The sequence below is a fragment of the Stylophora pistillata genome, chromosome 9 (genome assembly GCF_964205215.1).
Source record: "Stylophora pistillata chromosome 9, jaStyPist1.2, whole genome shotgun sequence".
In the NCBI taxonomy this organism is placed as follows: Eukaryota; Metazoa; Cnidaria; class Anthozoa; order Scleractinia; family Pocilloporidae; genus Stylophora; species Stylophora pistillata.
Window position 1 is genome coordinate 25,469,492 of NC_142527.1, and position 20,956 is coordinate 25,490,447.

At 39.9% G+C, this 20,956-nt stretch overlaps 2 protein-coding genes across 3 annotated transcripts; one reads left to right on the top strand and one right to left on the bottom strand.

Moving 5' to 3' along the window:
- Positions 1-207: 207 nt before the first annotated feature.
- LOC111343382 (protein FAM114A2) lies at positions 208-7,906 on the top strand. The gene is made up of 5 exons (XM_088734115.1): positions 208-1,002; positions 2,818-3,107; positions 3,766-3,968; positions 5,272-5,427; positions 7,068-7,906. The coding sequence occupies exons 1-5, from the start codon at positions 311-313 to the stop codon at positions 7,716-7,718; spliced, it is 1,992 nt and encodes a 663-aa protein (XP_088590241.1). The 5' UTR covers positions 208-310; the 3' UTR covers positions 7,719-7,906.
- Positions 7,907-8,888: 982 nt separating this feature from the next.
- LOC111343386 (pre-mRNA cleavage complex 2 protein Pcf11) lies at positions 8,889-20,956 on the bottom strand. 2 transcript variants are annotated; one of them, XM_088734114.1, is made up of 13 exons: positions 20,682-20,956; positions 18,330-18,455; positions 17,955-18,134; positions 17,345-17,623; positions 15,022-16,395; positions 14,703-14,901; positions 13,954-14,385; positions 13,220-13,523; positions 12,655-12,878; positions 11,841-11,959; positions 11,488-11,580; positions 10,555-10,590; positions 8,889-9,773 (listed from the first exon to the last, which is right to left on the bottom strand). In XM_088734114.1, the coding sequence occupies exons 1-13, from the start codon at positions 20,841-20,843 to the stop codon at positions 9,438-9,440; spliced, it is 3,864 nt and encodes a 1,287-aa protein (XP_088590240.1). In that variant the 5' UTR covers positions 20,844-20,956; the 3' UTR covers positions 8,889-9,437. The 2 variants fall into 2 exon arrangements, with proteins under 2 accessions (XP_088590240.1, XP_088590239.1); XM_088734113.1 differs by having other exon boundaries at positions 14,694-14,901.

Here is a 20,956-nt window from a genome sequence, read left to right on the forward strand (position 1 = left end):
GGAGATTGCTGCTATAATGTGGTTCATGTTATTTGTTTTTTATCTTTCCTTGAAATATTTTGGGTTACTTCTCTTCCCGAATAATCACGAATTCCAAACAAGAGAACGGGTTTCGATTCACTACTACTCTCGAGCACTCGGGAATTAATATCCCGCAGGAGTTTCCGCGGGATTATTTTGATGAGAATCAACATTCGAGCCCAGTCTTTACACTCTGTCACTCACTCAATGATTTCTTGCATTGAATAGCGTCGAAAACAACTTGAGCGAATTTTCGTGGCTTTATTTGTGGTGCGACAGTAGACATCACATGGAGAAAGATTCCAGAGACAAAACTGCAGAAGGAGGCAGCAGTGATGAAGAAGATGCTTTCGAAAGCGCCGATGAAGGAGAAGAAGGAACCAAGCACAGTAAACATTCTACTCGTCCAGTCGCCACGTCAGCTGACATTAGATCTTCACATTCCACGTTGAAAGAATCGGTTGGTACGAATGATGCCTCGACAACCAGGCAGGTAACCTCAGGAGGTGAGATAAATTCCGAAAATGAAGAGCTAGAGAAGCGAAATTCAAATATGGATGAAAATGTAGTGCTGGAGAACATCGAAGTGGAAAACCTACGAAAAGGAAAACATGGACCTACTGTGACACATAGCGAGAGTTCACCTTCCACAGAAAACATCGTAGACGAGTATCCACAAGCTACTGAGTCAAGTAAGACTAGCGAGGAAGACACCAATACTAGGGTATCAAAGTCCTCCGACGATGAGGAAACTGCTGTTGTGAACGAGAAAGAAGACAATATCAAACTTGATTCAGAAGAACCTTCAGACCATGGCTTGACGATGGAGCGGGAACAGGATTATCGTCAGACCACAGTGAACCAGGCTGATGTGTTAGCTAAGGAAAAAACAGAAGCTACAGGAAACTCTGAGGAAAAGCAGCAGACGGTGGCTACAGAATCAAATGCCAATGATCAAGTTGAAGATATAAAGCGTGACAGGTAACAGTTTAGTTGGGGGGGAGGATAGATAGATAGATAGATAGATAGTTTATTATCAAAAACCTTGCAGCCACAGGCTGAATTACGTTTGATTTACAATAAAATATATACTACAAAAAATACATGGCTAAGAAGAACTAATTAAAAAGACAAAAATATATAATTAAGAGAAAAACAATATTACATCATTGCTTTATGGACATAGTGATGGATAAAACTATTTCGAGTACGAATGGTGTGGAGGCGCCGTGTAGTAAAAGAGTGCTGACTCCTTAAATTGACTTCGCACTCATTCTTGGGAGGTAGTAAGCTATAGAGCTTGTGCGAGGGATTAGACAGGATGGAATTAAAAAGCTTATCACATAAGAACTCGCGGCGGTTGTGTAAGGGAACTAGACCAGTCAAAAGAAGCGCCTCATTGTACGAACAATCTGGATAGATAATACGTAAAGCTCGCCTTTGACATCTCTCAAGATCTACTGAAAGGTATTGCGGGAGGCTATGATGATAAACAGGGCATGCATATTCAGTGACAGGCCTAATACAAGTCAAATAGAAGAGCAAAAGTTCCTCCGACTTGACCTGTGCACGCTTAAGCTGACGCAAAAAATACAGGCGCTTGTTTACTTTCTTTACAACTTCGGATACGTGATTATTCCACGTGAGATCGCAAGATATCTGCAAACCTAAGATGGGACATGGGAAGGGTTTGTTTGGGGTGGGGGGGGGGGGTGCTGGTTGGAGTGATAGTTTATAGTAGTGGTAAAGAACACTCACTTAGTCTCAGTCTGGAGATAAATGGCCCCAGCAGCAAGAGCAATGAGTTTTACTGAGTTTTGATGCCTTTGAAATTTTTATTATCCAAGTTCAAGTTTATAGGTATATTTTCAGTAGGTGTCTCATCACAGACATTCAAAGGCCATACTCATAGAGTGTTTGATGCCCCATCTCCTTTCCCTTTGTTAACTGATTCAGTTGGTCAGCCAGTTAAGAAAGAAAAAAAACAAAAACAAAACAATTGTCCAACGGAGCCTAAGTGCGTGTTTGCTTGTTACATATATACCGGTAATTGTTTCTTAACCTTTCACCTCCAAGATCTTATTTGTAATTCTCCTTACTGTCTGTTTTACAATTCTTATGATGTTAGTGTGGAGAATTTGGTTTGGATCAGCTAACAATCTCCTAATTGATATTTTCCTCTATTCTCATCACTCATCTGCTTGATATTGTATCAATATTTGAAAGGGGAAATTATGTCTTGGTCACAGATGGGAGTTATAAGACTTAACCCAAATATTTCCAATTTATTATCAAAATGTGCTTTGTAGAGTACAAATAATGCACGAGACAAGAAATATCCCCAAAATTTGCCTGCACTGAAATAACAATTTGGCCTGTTGGATAATAAATCTCTTATTAACATTTTGTTGTGTAGTATTGCTGAGTATTTTTACTTTTTCTTTGTATTTTGACTTGCCCTACAGGCTTGTCAAGATATGGTACAACTCATAAAAATACTACACAACAAAATGTCTAATAAGATATATCAATTGTGTGGGTTAGAAAACTAGGAATAAATGAATTCCATTTCAAATTAAGTCCTGATCATCTGTTTTCCCATAAAATTAAGGGGTCAATCTCACTAACTACTAAAAATTTTTTCCAGTCAGGCTGTGTTTGAGGATTCACCGGTTTCATAAATGGGTTGGTTGATAGTTGTAAAGCAAAAGAAGTAAGGTGGCCTGATGAAAGGGTGAATCTAGGTTTCTTTCAGTAAATTAAATCTAAACTTGCATAAACATTTCTTGTGAATAGTATATCAGAGAGGCCAGCACAAGAATCTTCCAATACCAGTACCTCTGGAGGATGGGCGTGGACAGGCTGGGGCTCAGCAGGCTGGGGCTCAGTGCTCTCTCAAGCAACAGCTTCTGTCACATCAGGGCTTTCTTCTGTCATTGAAACAGTTGAAACCACACTGGGTGTTCCTGACCCAGAGGAGATGGCAAGGAAAGTGAAAGCAGAAGAAAACCTAGTAAAGGAGAAATTAGCAGAAGAACAAAGTTCTGGACATTTAGAGGAAAGTAAAGGTGACACAACTTCTGAAGGTCAGTAAATTAATACCAGCAGATCTAAATACGTGCATCTGTGTTTGGTTTGTGTGCATTTGTGTGCGTTTGTGTGGAGGTGATATCTGTACTTAAGTTATAAAGTTTCTGGACTATTATATTGAATTTTTTTATTCTTTCTCTCTTTGGTTTGGATACCGGTACAAAAGGATTTGATACCTACACCAAACAGTTTCCTTTGAATCTGTTCAAGTTCTTGCTTTCTGGATTACAAGCTCTCATTTCCGTACATGAAAATGGCTCCTCAGTAGTACAGGGGTTGAAAATCTTGTGCAACGATCAGCTTTGATTTGCTTCTGAAAAAATTAATACTTACTCATATTTCAAGAAGAGCTGTTAGAAATTGTGAAGGAATGTGGGATCTTAACAGGAATTGTTTTCTAAGGGAGTTGGAAAACTAATATTGTATTCCCTAAAAGGAATATTAGATATGATTTTTATATCACTTCAAGAAAATAACAGACATCAGACAATTGTTCCATGAATACACCTGTTGCTGTTGTTATTGTTGATTTGGGCTAGCCAAATATTATAATTGTAATTCTGCTGAAACAAACACTTTTAAAAAACTTTTTTAAACTATGTTTGACCACTGATATTTTGATCATTTATGTCATGTTTCTTTTGCACCTCTCAGCTACAAGTGATTCATTCTTCGCTGGATTTGGTGTATCAAGCCTGACCAGTGTGGTTCAGACCACTGGAATTGATCTGGTATCAGGGGGGCTGGGTGCTTTGGAGTTTATCGGCAAAAAGACAATGACTGTCTTGTCTGAGGGTGATCCAGGACTGAGGCAAAAACGCAAACAAATAGCAGGAAAAGGTCCAAGTCTCTCTCAGGCAAGTTCAAAGTAAACAATTAGAGTATGAGCTCTAGATTTCTATCACCTAATAGTTGATGAGGTCACAGTTCAAATCAACCATCACCCATCAGTCTAGAGCAAATAATTTAAGGAAAAGTTTGTGTATGAGCTAAGTGGCCCATTAGGCTCGGACCCGTAACTTCAGTTTCTGTAGCATGAAGTGACTAGGAGTATTGCTACTCCCCCCCTGGGTGGGTTACCAATCCATCACAGGGGAGGGGGGGGAATCCCACAAGGATCAACAAATGCTTTTCATTCCACTAATTTATTCATGTTTTTCTCGTTGCCATGTTCCCACCAATAACATAGCTCCATTTTCTGCCTTTAAAAGCACACACAACCCACAATTCCTCTATTCACTCCGACGAAGGGCTAACACTTGAAACGTCAGCTTTTGTAATCGTTACGGTGGCCAATTTACTGTGTCAACTTTGTTGATATATCCAAATCAATCCATCACAGGATTACTCCCCAACATCATATTCACCGGTACCCAGTTAAACACCTGGGTGAAGAAGTTTAAATGCACTTATCTTTCAAAACTCAACAACAAGTCAGGCTTTTTTTATTTTATTTTATTTTGTTTACAACATCACAATGTTAGGCTATTCACTTTATCACAGAATAGATCACTGGTAGCATGTAGCAAATCAGATTGCAGCATTTGTGATAGAACACTAGTAGCTCAACACTAATATGCTATGATATTTACAGTAACCACGATTTAGGCAGGAGTGGCTGGGAGGAGGTGGTAGGTTGTTTCTATATATCTTATTAACCAAGCACAAGGGCCATACCGGGAGAATATCAGCTCGAGGTCTTGACAGTACGGACCTCACTGTATTCGGTCCATACAAAAAAGACAGAGGGCCGATATTCTTCCAGTATGGTCCCGAGCAAACTTGGTTAATAAGAGATTTATTATATGACTGAAGTTCAAAGGGACACAAGTGCGGTATCATTTGGGACCATTCGGGACAGTGCCCGGTCCAATACTGAGAGAATATTGACCGGCAATAGAGCATTTTGATTGGTTGATTTTAGTTATTGGCCCTCTGACTGCCCAACTCGTGTAATAATTTTTGTTATGCACCTTAAAACACCCCACTCCCCCTTTAGAAACTTTATTCCAAAGCCACATTCTCTGTGTTGACAGCTAATAAGCATGTGGATGCACCTTGGACTACTTTTGTTTCCAGTATGAACCATCCTGCAGCAGGAGGAAATGGAAACTTTAGGCTGCAGTCTTACTCGCAGAAATTAAAATTTTCTCTCGGCAGATTTTAAGAGAAGCCAGAGAAGCAACTGAACAAAAAGCAACAGTTGAAGCACAGCAAACCACACCCACTGTAGACTTGTGTGGTGAGTTTGACAAATACCAAGGACTTGCTCACTTAGAAGCATTGGAGATGCTGTCACGTGACAGTGAGGCCGAGGTAAGTACCAGTAAGATTAGTTAAAAATATTAGGTTTCTAATCCTCCAAACAGTCTCTGTCAGTTCCCCTTCCCACTCCCCCTCAATAAATAAATTTTTGTACCTTGCCATGTGTAAGCTAACTAATAGTGCCAGACTCCCACCAAACCTCTCCCTGACTTGTTTCAAATGTGTGTTTTCCCTGTGTTATTTGAATTGCTTGGGGCAATTTTAACCCCCTTCCCCCTTCTACCCCTCCCCCACTCCCCCCTCCCCCCACTCCACTTTCATACAGTGTCCAAGTCTCCACTCCCAGAACAATCTGAGTGGTTATAATATCAAGAATAAAGCACGAGGGTTTTTCTCCCGCGTGGAATTAGGGGACCTAATGATCCCTAATGAGCAACGGAAGCTGGCAAGAGGTCTACAATGGTCAAGCAAACCTTTTCCCGACTTGTCTCCAGTCTTTCCTCGGGTGGAATAACATAAGTCCTGTTTCGTCAATAGTGAAGGCCTGCTTGCAGGATAGTATGTTGAAGTTTATGAATAGAAAAAACCAGGAAAGATTTATTACTCGACGTTTCGGGGTCATCGTGACTCCATTATCAAGAGACTAGTTTAAAAACATGCAAATAAGGAAAGGTACAAGAATAGCATAAATTAGACTGAACGGCTTAAACAAACACCTTGGCGCGGATGGAATCCGTTTGCACGTTCAGTGTTGGCTTACGCATGCGAATATACAACATTTCATTAACAAGGCAATCAAATTTGCCGTTACATTTCGTGATGACGTTGAATTGCTCGATCAAGCGTTCAGGCATTTCACTATTGTGCTGGAGGTGGTAGTGTTTGTAGATAGAAGATGATTTCCTTGTGTGCCCTTCTACGCGCTCGTGTAAGTGACCACGAGTATAGCCCACATACCCTGCATCACACAGGTTACATTTAAATTCATAAACGACACATTGTTGGTTAACAATAGGGGGCTTAATTTCGTGTTGCTTAAGCTGTTGATCGAGCTTAGGGCTAACGAACACTGGTTGGTTGTTCGTTAGCCCTAAGCTCGATCAACAGCTTAAGCAACACGAAATTAAGCCCCCTATTGTTAACCAACAATGTGTCGTTTATGAATTTAAATGTAACCTGTGTGATGCAGGGTATGTGGGCTATACTCGTGGTCACTTACACGAGCGCGTAGAAGGGCACACAAGGAAATCATCTTCTATCTACAAACACTACCACCTCCAGCACAATAGTGAAATGCCTGAACGCTTGATCGAGCAATTCAACGTCATCACGAAATGTAACGGCAAATTTGTTTGCCTTGTTAATGAAATGTTGTATATTCGCATGCGTAAGCCAACACTGAACGTGCAAACGGATTCCATCCGCGCCAAGGTGTTTGTTTAAGCCGTTCAGTCTAATTTATGCTATTCTTGTACCTTTCCTTATTTGCATGTTTTTAAACTAGTCTCTTGATAATGGAGTCACGATGACCCCGAAACGTCGAGTAATAAATCTTTCCTGGTTTTTTCTATGCCTTTGCTTTAGCAAATCCCTGCTGATCAAGTTTATGAATGATGTATAATAATAAATAATTTACTAATTGTTTGAAGAAATTGATCTCGTCAAAGTATGTTTCAACCTTTTGTCTCCAGCTTGAATCCCGCATCATTGACTTGACAGAAGACGAGCTTAACATGGTGAAGCCATTGTTACGAGCCGTAGAAGAAGTTTTCCACATCGACGACGAAAATGACGCTGATGTCGAAGGGGCTGAAGAAGACTTTAAATCGGACGTGTTAGACAATGTCAAGTCGCTTAACCTGCCTCTTACAGCGGACAAGATCGTCAATTCGCAAGAAAAATCAAGAGAATGGATTGCTTCTTGTGTAAAGGAACAGGATGAATCTCCAGGGAGTAAAGATGGATTTGAAATTTACAACACGGCCGTTTCAAGCTTGGCGGAGCTGACGGCGCGCACCGTGGAATCATTTCACAAGTTTACTGAACTTTTACTCCATCAAGCGGAGCGAGCCATGGAAACTTCGTCTCTTGTGCGTGCGCAATGCGTGCGCAAATTGACAGACGCAGTTTTAGAGGAGATTTCTGTTTTGGCGACGCATTTCGCAGGCTGTTTGAACACCGCTGCCGATGACTCGGAAAACCCTGACTCAGTCAGCTCTCTAATAACAACGCTGTATCTTGATTCCTCCACAAGTGCGGACTATTTGAGAAACTCTATGAAACTGTTGCGGCCCGTTTTACAGCTCTCCTCCCTCAATGAGCAAAACCCTCCAAAAAGTTGAAGCGGACGCGCAAATATTTTTGCTGAGAATTCTTTTCTTTTCAAGTGGAAGAGTTCATATTACGCTGAAAATAAGCGGTATGGGTAATTCGGTCAGTTGCACGAATATAATCCTTAAATCGATGCATTCCATATTTCAGATGGAAATTAATGCATTATAAATTTAAGAAATTCTGTTTGTATGGTCAATCTTCTTGTATTGGTGTTCAGTAGACTGTCATTATTCGATTCAAAGATGTCAAGTTTAAAATCCTTTGCGGTCTTAGTTGAGATAACTAGAACTCACAAAAATGAACGAAATTTAAACATTTGTGCCCCAATACAAAACCAAGGCCACGGATTCATGAAAAAGGAAAAGTGGGTAATCTGTCTATTTTTCTCACATATAAGTCAGCCAATCTTCTTGGCGTGTGTGTCATGTAGTTGTCTTGTCGTTTAGGGCCTGAGATGGAACCGGGCGCTGAATCAGTTAAAACAACAGCAACACTAAATTTCGAGAGAATTGAGCTTTCTCCTCCAATGCAAAGGGATCTTATTCTCCCCCCCCCCCCCCCCTACCATTTCCACTCTAGAAAAATGGAAGGGCTGTGTACTGACTAAGCTACCAAATTCGGGCGCCAGTGTGAAAGATTAAACACTGAACAAAACTTTTCCCCCGCGCTCTAAGGTTGGTCGGTTGTACTGAAAGTTCTCACTGGCTCTTAAGTATTTCCTTTTTTTCTGATTCGCAATTGTGATCAATGTGGTTCTGAAGATACTCAATCGAAATGTGCTCTAATACCGATGCAGTCGAGCATTACTCAAAATAAGCTACACAAATCCAGTCAGTCGTTACGTTCAAAACGTTTTATTTTCATTATCAAGATCAGTTTACCTATACGGGAACCATCAACCCGTACGTGCTTAAGTCCTCGCCATACTGGTGCCTGAGTAGCGAGTCCAGCCGGAAACATGTAAAATGGGATGAGTGAAAGAAAATCACTCACAATTCAATACAAAAATTATCGTTAAAACAGCAATCCGGGCTTTCCCCTTGAATATGATCCTGATAGGAAAATTCTACATGCACAACTCGCCCAGAAAGCTAATCCATGAAAAATGTCAAGTCAGATCGATAGCCTGTTACTAGTAACAAAGACAAATAACCACAACAAAATCACACTGCAACAAGTTGTAAGAAATTCTTTATTTCCACAGCTTGCTGGCATTGTACATCAGGTCGGCAGGAAATATTTCAAGTTACCACACCTCGTAGATTATCTTTATTCTTGAGTTAGCTAAATAAGACTCTGTTCAAATTTCCTGCTTTTCCAAACATTTTTTTCAGTTCGAATTATCTTTGATAAAGAGTATGGTGAAGCCCCTGATACTTCAGTGTTTCAATACTTCGTTTTAATGCATAATCACGCGCAAGAATGCCGAAGAAGTGAAATTATCATGGCCAACAAAAAAATTAGCGGAACGCTGGGAAATGGCGGTGGCATCCAAAACTGCCATGGGATTTAACTTTTCAAGAGGCATGGGCACATAACAAGTCGCTATTAACGATCATAGTTTCTTTCGCGCTTTTCATGCACAGGAAACTGGGACCCTAAGAGGAGGAGAATGGGGGAAATGATTTTGTAAAAATTTTTCTTTCTTTCTTTCTTCAATGTCACTTGGCTGTTTGAAAATGCTAATAGAGGACGCATGATCAAGGCACTGCCCTGAACTAGAGTGACTATGTTTCATCACCCTTCGTTTCATTTTCTTTATTTTCATTAACATTACTAGACAAACTAACCACGCCCTTCCCTTCACATGCCTTAAAATGTGAATCTGAATTATCAGTCTCTGGTTTTTGCGGATTGCTTTCGGACGCCCCTTTACTTTGAGGTATTTGTGGTTCCCTATCACGACCTTCCTCGTGTCCCAGTTCTGCCTTTGCTTGATCGTTTTCATCGATTTTCTCTGTCTTTGCGCCATCCTTTCCCGGCGATTTTTCTTCCACAGAAATTTCGGGGTTTTCGTCATCTTTCTCCTGCTCGTTTTCGTCCTCTTCTGTTTGAATTTGGCTCTAGACGCGACACGGTGGCATGAAAAGGCAAAACGTACAATGATTGTACCAAAGACAAAGTAATAGGGAAGAAGAAAGAAAATGACACAAGGAATACGTTAGTTGTACTAGATTCCTGCTGGTTTCTGGAGACTTTGTACTGCAACACCTGCATACCATACAGTCTCTCTCCAGTCCGGCAAACGGATACATGTAAAACACGTGTAAGAATTAGGAACATGTTTCAATATCATATTTCTATTTTTATTCAACAAATGCAACAAAAGTGACAAAGAATTACAACAACGTGGAAGAAAAAACAGAATATCTTATTAGATAGGAACACAAAGACACTACCCAGCAGGTCATCTTTCCCAGCTTAGTCACAACAAAAAAGTGACACGGCGCAAAAAAAAAAAAAATAATAAAATAAAAAAATAAAAAAATAGCGCAAGGAAGGCGCCGATTTATTTCTTTATTTGTTTGCTTTTATCACTCTTATTATTTTCTCTCCTTTCATCCTTTTTTTTTTCCGTCAGAAAAAAAGAGAGCTGCTAGAAGTCTAGAATACAAGGAAATCAAATACTCCCAAATCAAATGACAACGATGTCTCAGAATTGGTAAGAATAACAGAAATTAAAACGCACGAACTCAAACAAAAGAGATTTAAGCCACTCTTCAAGGACAGACGGAAGAGCCATAACTTATTAATATGTTTAGTACAATAGTTTTGCACAAAATCATTTAGTGCATTACAAAGAAAGTTTGGCAAAAAAACATAATGAAATGAAGATACACCTACCTCCTTGACGTCTTGGTAGCACAAATAATGGTACGTCTGCAAAGCAATTTAACCCAGTGTCAAAAACAATGTGCTTGGCTTACTTGATGGCACGTGTGGCTGCTGTGCATGCTCATCTTAAAGAGGTGGGTATGCATAGTGGCTTTTGCTGTGTGACTGCTGTGCATGCTCATCTTAAAGAGGTGGGTATGCATAGTGGCTTTTGCTGTGTGGCTGCTATGCATGCTCATCTTAAAGAGGTGGGTATGCATAGTGGCTTTTGCTGTGTGACTGCTGTGCATGCTCATCTTAAAGAGGTGGGTATGCATAGTGGCTTTTGCTGTGTGGCTGCTGTGCATGCTCATCTTAAAGAGGTGGGTATGCATAGTGGCTTTTGCTGTGTGGCTGCTGTGCATGCTCATCTTAAAGAGGTGGGTATGCATAGTGGCTTTTGCTGTGTGTGACTGCTGTACATACTCATCTTAAAGAGGTGGGTATGCATAGTGGCTTTTGCTGTGTGGCTGCTATGCATGCTCATCTTAAAGAGGTGGATATGCATAGTGGCTTTTGCTGTGTGGCTGCCTGGTGTGTTGGGAGTGTGCTCCCCTTTCCTCTATTAAACTCGTCTTATTTAAATTTTCTAGACTTTTAGCTTTCTAAATTCTGTGTATTCATTCTATTGCTGCTTACATGATTGTCTGTAACAATTTTATATATTGATGCTTTTTATATATATTAATGATATTTTAAGAGTATATCCTTAATATTTTTACATATACTCTATTTAATCTTATACTATACTCATGTTATTCATTTATAGTGTCCACAATTAGCTTTTAGCTAAATACCTTGACACTTCAGTAAAGTTTATGTGTGCATGTATGTACCTCTAAACAGATACCGTAAATTGTAAAAAACAAAAACAAACACAAAAGGAGCAAAATAGTAACTCGCCTTGCCATCAATGCGTACGGCAGACTTATAATGCCACTCTTCATTAATCTCTTCCCAGAATTGCTCAAATTTCTCGCAACAGATGTCGCATTCCTAAAGGACAAATACGGTGTTAGTCAAAACCGTTATCCAATTGATTAAAAGGGGGTAAGTTTCTAAAGAGACTGTGGTGCTGTGACCGAGAGGGGGGTATTAAAAGACACTCTGGTTTTATCATCTGCGTTCATAACATAAATTGGCCATAGTAAAGTGTTTCTAAAGCTGATTTTTTCGAGCGTTAGGCCTTCGTCAGAATCCTTTCGCTCGTTTACCAACCGGTTGCTTGGTAACAAGAGCTAGCAGACAATCCTTACCGCTGTATCACCAGCAAGCACAGGACAGCTCCCATCTGCCAACAACTCCTTATCTGTTTCTTTCGATGGATCAGGAGAGTCTGCAGCTCCCTTAGTAACATCAAAGAACGAACTCTTTGCTGTAAGAACAAAACGCGACACTGCACAATAGTAACATGTTTCGTACAATAATAAAATCTTGAAGTCTGATGGTCACAACGTCGCTCTTCAAAATCAATTTACACTCTTAAACCACACATCAACTGCCTGGGTTCTACTTACATTGTTCGTCTGTGGCATCCCTAGTTCGCAATGTTACATCTATTCACCGTACAAATGAGCTATCCCTAAATCGTCGCTTTTATTATCCAAATATTCGTTTTTGTTATTTATGTTTTCTTTGTCTGTGTTTGTTTGTTTAACTTTTTTCTCCCATCTGAACGAGAATGGAACCCCCGACGAAACAAACGACATTAGAAAATTTCTAGTAATCAATAAAACAACAAACTGTAGAAATTTCCGTTAAAAATTTTTTGTTAATGTAAAAAAATATTTTAAAGTACCTTTGTTTGTTTTGCTGAAAGGCCACGATACCATAAGTTTTACGAAGGAGCAAAAACAAAACAAAAAAACACAAAATGTTGCTAATCCCTCGTCACAAATTGGGAAAAAATCTTTCATTTGTAAAATTTGGTGAACTCTATAATGTTTATCATGGACATGATTGTTAGTTCCTACAAGGGAACTGCAAAAGACAGCACAACGTGCATTCCTTTTTTTGTCCGCCAATATAACAGAACAATGAACATAGCTGGTAAAGACGACAAAACACCACCTCTTTCGTCGGGATCTGATATCTCCTCATAGTTCAGCCAGTCGTTGACAACAAAGTACCACTGCCTGTGCGCTACTCTCCTGCCGTCCTTCTCTCGGCGGTTTTTACGGAAATGCCAATCCAAGTGCTCACGGTAGATCTTTGCAGCTTCACCAGGAAACCGCAGCCCACATGATGAACACTGCGTGCCATCATAAAGGCTGGCGATTATACTATCGTGACGCCTGCGCAGTGAAAAATACAGTGACACGTTGTAATACTGCAAATTTCGATAGTGTCGAGAGCAATAAAGAACTACTTAGGGTTTTGCTTCACTTCGTTCCTGGATTGGTTAAAACAAAACAAATCGAGCAATTGTCTAAACTGATTGGATGTAACTTAAAACAACTGCGACTTGATTACTTGCACTCGCAGAGTGTTTGTTTTAATTTAGGTTTCTTATTAGGTCCTTAAGAAATTTTCCGTTCTGATACCCCTGGTTTTGATTTGACGACACTCAATCAGAGGACATTAAAATAGTTTTCTTGCAGGTGAATAATTGTAATACCCAATACGATTAGCTTACTTTTTTAGGTCCTCGGGAACAAGTTTCATGGGTGGAATGACGTGTTTCTCCTCTTTGGGAGGTTTCGTTTGTTTTGCAGCTGTGGCTGGCAGAGAGAGGCCTGGTAGAGAAACCGGTAGTCCAGGGAGGGGTCGTTGATTTTGCATCTCAGCCTGTGGGAGTGCTGGTGCGGCCACATGCTGAGGAGGTTCACTACCCGGTTCAGGCATCACCTTGATTATTCCGAAATCCATCAGTTTTCGAAAGAGATCATCAACAGATCTCTTCTCCATCATAGTGTTGGGAGTGTGAGGTACTTCTTGGGCTGTAAAGGGTAAAATGATATAAACCGGTACGCTTATATTCAACTGACTATCACTAATACTTCACATCAAGAATCCAGAATCCACCACATCTACAATGTTCATGTGAAGAAGAAACAACATGGGTGTAATAAGCCCCAAAAGAGACCTTGTGAATTTTAAGTTAAGGTTGACTTTGTTCTAGATACACATATTATACCTTCCTCCAATGGAGACATTATCCATAAGCAGTTTAAGTACAATATTTTAATGATTACCTCTTTACTCTTGTTAATAACGAGGAGAATTTCTTTAAAAATCAGGAACTTCTCAAATTGGTAATCATTTCCATTAATCCCCTGACCTTTACATTTGATTCAAAGGGGCACTGCAAGGAGGGGGCACTGCAAGAAGGGGATACTCTCAGGAGTTTATGGTTTCCAGGGAACTTACCTTTGTCCTGCCTTGGTGGTGTGCTGGGTGTTACCATGGACCCTAGGCTGTTTTCATGACTGGTTGGATGTCTAGCAATCTCCTCCACAGGCCTTCCATGAGAAAACTGAGGGTTCAACCCACCATCAAGCCTTGGACTGTTGTCAAATGGTCTTTCAGTTCTTATGGGGGGACCACCCATTGGTATTGGTCTACCGAGTGAGGTAGGATCCACTTCCATTGGTGCTCTTCTGAAGTCATCATTGAATCTCCTCATTTCAGGTTCGCTGGCTTCAAATCTGGGGTCCTCAACCCTCATCATATGGCCTGGTTCCATGGGAGAAGGACCTCTGGTTTGTATTCTGAGATGTTCTGGAGGACCATCAAATCTTGAAGCAATTGGTCTTCCAGGGCCTATTTCTGGTGGAGTTCCAGGCCTATCCAGTGCCCCCTCTGAGAGAAAAAAAATTAACAGGTTCAGGAACTGTATGAAAGAAAAGTGACTGACTGGATATATTGCATGTTTGCAGACCTTGATGCTCCAACATTTCAAGGCTGCAATTTAAGCTCCCTTTGAATCAAAACAAGTCATCTTGCAGGCAAGCCCAAGAAAATACAAACTAGGGAAACTAAACAGGTATATTCCTTTAATTTGTTTGTCCTCAGTCTTATTATTAAGACATATTTTGTCACACCTACAGTTGCCTTCCCTCCCACAATATTAGTACTGAATCATCAAAAAAAGAAACAACAATGTCAACCTGGTCCACCTGGTCTAAATGGAGGTTCCTCTAATCTTGAGTGCATCATGCGTCTTGGTAAATGCTCAGAATTTGGTGGAGGCCTGTTCTCTCCTGGCAGTAGCATTGAATCAGGATGCCTCTGAAGCTCATACAATTGGCGAAGTTTATCCACTAAATCATCATGTTGCTCCAAAGTCAACTCTCCTGCACGAAGACGACTTTCAGCCTGGATGAAAATACATTTGAAATCTTAAAATATATTTCTAAGACTACAACATATAAAGAAGAAAAGCCATGGAATACTTTTTGTAATAGATGGAGAACCTTGAGTACGACTTTCACTGACCTGCCTCATAATTTCATTCTGATGATCCAACATGAGCTCACGTGGAATTTCAAACCCTGGAGTCCATTCTCCTGGATGTTGTTCCATGGGTGGAGTATGAGGCCTAAATTCTCTCCGTATTCCTGGGCCTGGGGGCCCAAAGCTATGATCCCGAGGTGAAGGATGTTCAGCATCCATAGGATGTGAGTGAATGTCCATGGGTTCTCCAAGGAAACCTTCATAGAAAACAGGTGGTGGTGTCATTCTGCCTGTATTTGGGAGTGCCCCCTTTCTGTTCCGCAGTTCAGTTATCTCCACATCTGAGAGAAGAGGTCTTGGTTTCTTTGACAGAGGTTCTCCCACTGGTCTATCTCTTGGGTCATCATGAAAAGGGACTGAAGGGTGACCATGCACTTCCTCTCTAAACTGAAAGTCGGGATCTTGTAGCATTCCTTGACTGCTTTGATGCGGTTTGAATCGTTCAACATTTTCGTATTGTTCTCTTTCACATCCATTTCCCCTTGGTCTCTCTTCATGCATTCCTGGACTTCCCATCCTGACAAATTCATCACGACCATAGTGTGGACTTTTACTACCCCTGAAATCTTTACCTACATATCTGTCTCTCATAGGTGGCCCCTCAGAGCCATGTTTTCCAAGCCGAGACCTTTCATCTACACTTGGAAATTCTGCTGGATCCCTCCTCCAGTTTTCCTGATTCAACACATGCTCTTCTCGTGGCAGGAAAGGTTCGTTCCTCTTCCTCAAACCATCCCGAAAAGGATGATTTGTTTCATCATGTCTCCCTGTAATAACTGTCTGTCTGGAGCCTCTGTCTGGCACTCTGTTATACCTACGCTCAGTTTTTTCATGCTCCATTTCTCTGCCTCTTTTTCCTGGTTCATGGCCACGACCTCTGCCCCTCTCACCTTTTCCTCTTTCTCTCTGCCTTTCGTTAGAGCGTCTTCTTCCCCTCCGTGCTTTTCCTCTGACATCATGCGTTTCTTCTGGCTCATCTTTGTAGTTTTCATGATTTGGTGAGTGGCTTGACCAGTCACCAGAATTTCGCCTTTTGTGTGCACTCTTGGGCCTTGATGGTTTCTGCAAGTCACCATACTTTGGACTGCCTGTAACTTCCCTTTCAAGATGAGTTTGTGAAGGAACTCTACTTGAGCTTACTAATGGATTGGCTGCCACAGACATATGCTGGACACTTTTTATCTTAGAGCTTGGGACAGTTTCCAAAGAATCACCAAAACATTCTGGCTCTGGAATATGATCAGGTTCAGGCTCATTTCGGCGGATACGTGGATCACGGCTACTTAGTGTCTCTTGGAGTTTCTCTGTAGTCTCTGCTTTGGTTGACACTGATCCACTTACTTCAACATTGGGAGGCTGTCGAGAGATAAACTCAAATTTTTTCCACAAAATTCTAGCAACTTATGCTCAAGCAAACTTAAAAAAAAAAATGAAAGAGCTAAACCTGTTCCTTAACTTCTTATTTAACCCTTATACCCCTACAAGAGACTTTATAACACAACCAAAGTAAAGCACGCGCTCTGATTGGTCAATTTAGCGTCCCCCATTTGCCCATGGGTGTACGCTGCTGACATGAGCAAATGCAAAGACTATTTTTCCGCGCGCGCTTGTTTTTTTCTGGTCACGTAAGATTTGTTAAATAAAAGGGAACTCTTTAGCTACAATGTATCAATGTTATGTTATAAAACAAATGGTAAACACCACACCATACACTATTGAGTTATGGATGCACTTGGGAGGTTTGCTAAGCACTCAAGAAGCTAGAGTGGCTCTCGGCTATCGCCTCGAGCGACTCTTACGCTTCTTTCGTGCTTAGCAACCTCCCACGTGCATCCATAACTCAATAGTGTACGCTGTGGTGTTTACTATTTGTTAATTAGCATCTAATCCCCTAAGGATACACCCCAGAGGCTTAAAAAAAGAACTTCCCAATGGCATAAATGTAAAGCACAATTTCTGAGCAACTCAAATAATAAAAATTATTATTACACGACTCAGGAAGTCAGAGGGCCAATAACTAAAATCAACCAATCAAAATGCTCTAATGCCAGTCAATATTCTCTCAGTATTGGACCGGGCACTGTCCCGAATGGTCCCGAATGATACCGCACTTGTGTCCCTTTGAACTTCAGTCGTGTATTAAATCTCTTATTAACCAAGCTTGCTCAGGACCGTACTGGAAGAATATCGGCCCTCGGTCTTTTTTGTACGGACCTCGCTGCGCTCAGTCCATACTGTCAAGACCTCCGGCCGATGTTCTCCCAGTACGGCCCTAGCGCTTGGTTAATAAGATATATGTACTCACCCCATTTGAAAGTAATGAATCTTTTGTACTTTCTGGCTTCAATCGCATGTGAAGAATCTGCTGCTGTTGTTGTTGGAGAAGCAGCTTTCGTTCCTGTTGTTGCTTCTTGAGTAGAAGATCTCTTTTCATCTGATGCTCCTGAATCTCAAGTTCTGTCAGTTTAAGCTGTTCTTCTTGCAGTCTTTGTAGCTCAAGCAAACGCTGCTGGTGGTCAACTACAACCTTATGCTCTTGCGGTGTGGCTATGCTGGCAGTTAAAACTGCACCAGTTTTTTCAGCCTGTGTTGTTTGAGAAAAAAAGACTTTGATTGATGATGCCAGTTAATGTTAAAGGGATGCTAGTAATCATTTTTGAGAGGATTTTCTCCTGTACATACGGTAACACTCTAACTAGCTCCCTCTTTCCTTTTTACACAGTACCAATACACCAAATGCAAATATGGCATCCAATTTGAGTTGCCATTGTTCTGGACTCACTAGCCTCTCACACATGTAATAATTCTTTTGTGTTTCCAAGCAAAGACGAGACTAGTGAGTCCAGAACAATGGCAACTCAAATTGGACGCCATATTTGCATTCGGCAGATGCAATGACTTGAAAGCAAAAGTACCTTTGGCAGAAACTTCGGGTTAATATGTATAGAAGGACTTGGTGGAGGAGCAGGAGAAATGGGCCAGCCAGGGTCATGCTTATTGACAGCAACATCCAAGTCATGCAACATCTTGGCTGGAAAATACTGCTGCCAAGTATGCCGCAACTTGTATAGATCCCGACGGGTCTTCTCATCTGCCTAAAAATATTATTACTTGAGAACTGAGAAAAATTAAGAATGATAATCACAATAATGCATTAAAAAGAATACGAAAAACAATTGAAAATAACTCGGGTTTGAAAAGGAATGAAACCAATTACTCTCCTGTCCTACTGGTGCATTAAGGCAATCAAACAAGCTGATCAGTTGAGAAATTTCTAGCACATAAATTACCTTTTCAAATACACAAGTAAAACTATTTTCCATAATCTCTGCTACAAGCTTCAGGTACCCTCCTCCAACATTCTTCACAATGGAGTCAAGCAAGTAAAGGGAGGGTAGCTTTAATTGTTGTGGAACCTATGACAAAAATATAAGAAAAAAAGGTTTAGAGAACTCTGTTTTATCAGCAACTACCAAAGGCTACAAAATAGATTCTAAAACATCATCTCTGATGGATGACAAAAAAAAGTAGAATGACTTGTGTGGCCACTTTTGTATCTAAAAACTTTGTAAAAATGTGTCTTTTTCCAGACAAAAAACCTGCCATTCTAATAAATAAATTACAATAACTTTTGTCGAGTAGCAGTGTATACATGCTACAAGAAATTCTTACTGGACACATTGTACATAATTTTTCAAGTTAACTTGAAAAAAATCAATACTTTGTTATCCTTAGTGCACTGCTTAACTGTTATTTTCATCAAAATACTTTTCTTTAACTGTGTATACCACCACCAAATTACAATTTTTATATGTACAGTAAAAACTAATTTAGGTGTGACAATAATTTTTGACACCAAGTACATGTTAACTATGAATTATGTGAGCTATTTCAGACAACTTCAAAAAAGGAGCATCACTTTGCAATAAATAATTCTTACTTAAAACCTCATATTAATGTTCTCCAAAAGCAAGTTTTGTGCATAATCTCAATTGAAAAAAAAAATGCTATTCCCTCATTCATAAAAGCCAAAATTCTCCCTATTACCTTTTTATATCAGGAAGCTATATGTAAATTAATGCTTGATGTTCATAATGACACCACACCTTCTAACATCATAAAACTTTTTCAAGTACATCACACATCCACACCTAGACTACTTGCTCATCAACATCACCACTCTTAAACCTTAAGTGCTCTAAGCTTAAAATGTAAAGAAAGGCCTCAACGGGTATTGGTATCAAAAATCAGGAATGAGATACCCTATGGATGAATATAAAATTTATCAGAGAAATCCTTCAAAAAAGAAACAAAATGGGCTCTTCTCAGTATTCTAGTGACTTAAGATTCTATTGTGGAACCTGATGAGATAATGCAAAAATTTAAACACAGTAATTTTTATTACACCTAAAAACTCTGACTTTTTTTCCTATACTATGAAAGTCTTTCATTTTCCTTGATTTTCTTTTCTTGTGTGTCTTTTAGTATCTTCTAGTGTCTTTTTATGTGTTATTTCTTTACTTCTTCAGTTAAGAAAAAATTGGCATACATCAATTAGCATCTGCCACCTTCAGGTCAAAGGAATATCTTGTATATAAACAACATATAAGAAAATTTTAAAAAGTGTGTGAAGGATTAAAAAAAAATTTCACATGACCATATTTATTCCATTCTGCCCTCTAGGGGATCCTTAAATTTAGGAACCTTGAGAGTAGGGACTTATTTGAAGTGGGCGCTTGTTTGATGGTGGGCACTATTTTAACTTTTCCTAGAGAGGGAGAGAAATCATTCATACTGAACACAATAAAACATCTAAGATACCATACTGTGCAAAATAGATTTGCCGAAAATGTTTAAGTAACCTTATCAATGAAAAAAATCAAACTAAGTCGCAGTGCATAGAGAAAAATCTAGAGGAATGTCACTTCAAATTCTCGGAAGGCTGTGTGCGACAAACTGGTGTAATGAAAACTACCAACATCTCTACCTTTTTAAATTTACTTTAAGGTAATTCTGAATTGCTGTGTGTTTTAAAAGGGACTCAAGCTGACACTGAAACTGCTTGCAAGTGGACCATCACTCTGGGATTTGCCAACACAGTAACAAGTACATATGAACTGCATATATTCATTGTACAATAACAAGTATTTGACATTAAAGGCTGAAGTGCCCTGCTTGGTTTTGCAGCCCACACTCCCTATCCAAATGGCCCCTGATCAAAACTGCTTGAAATCTTTTGTTAAAATTCCTTGCTCCAACATGTTTGCAAGAAATTATTATTGCCAACCAAGAAGCAAGGACTAATTCAAAACTACCGGTATCACCTTGATTCTAAATATCCTATAAGCTTGCAGGCATGGAGCATCAGGATAAACTCCCTTTAGGCCAATATGGTAACTCTGAGAACCTAATTTCGAGTACGAAAATAATTTCGCAGTCAGACGGTGGGCTGGTAATTCGGTGGGCTAAATCCCTTAAGTTGGCGATAAATTAATATTATTGTCAACAAAACAGTACGTAGTTTTCTATCATATACAGCTAAAAATAAAAATGCAATGAGCACACAAGTATTGCTTTCAATAGCTGGAGAACTTTTGTTTCATTAAGAGCCTAGTAGGAGAAATATAAATAAAAATACACACCTGACAAATGCGTTTTTCAATAAGCTTTGTTATGTTCGCGGCATGCTGACTGTTTTCTTCGGCTAGCATCGTGAGCACATTGATTAATGGTTTAGAATTAAAAGTCAAGTCTTCGAGCGATGACGCATATTCCTCGCAAATACCTTCTTCCCCAGCATCCATCAGGGCGACAAAAAGAGTCGAAAAAAGAGGTATAAAGTAAAAAAATTAATGCATCTTAACGGAAAAAGTTCAAGTAGAAATACAAGATGGCGGAAACTGGAACAACCTCGTTT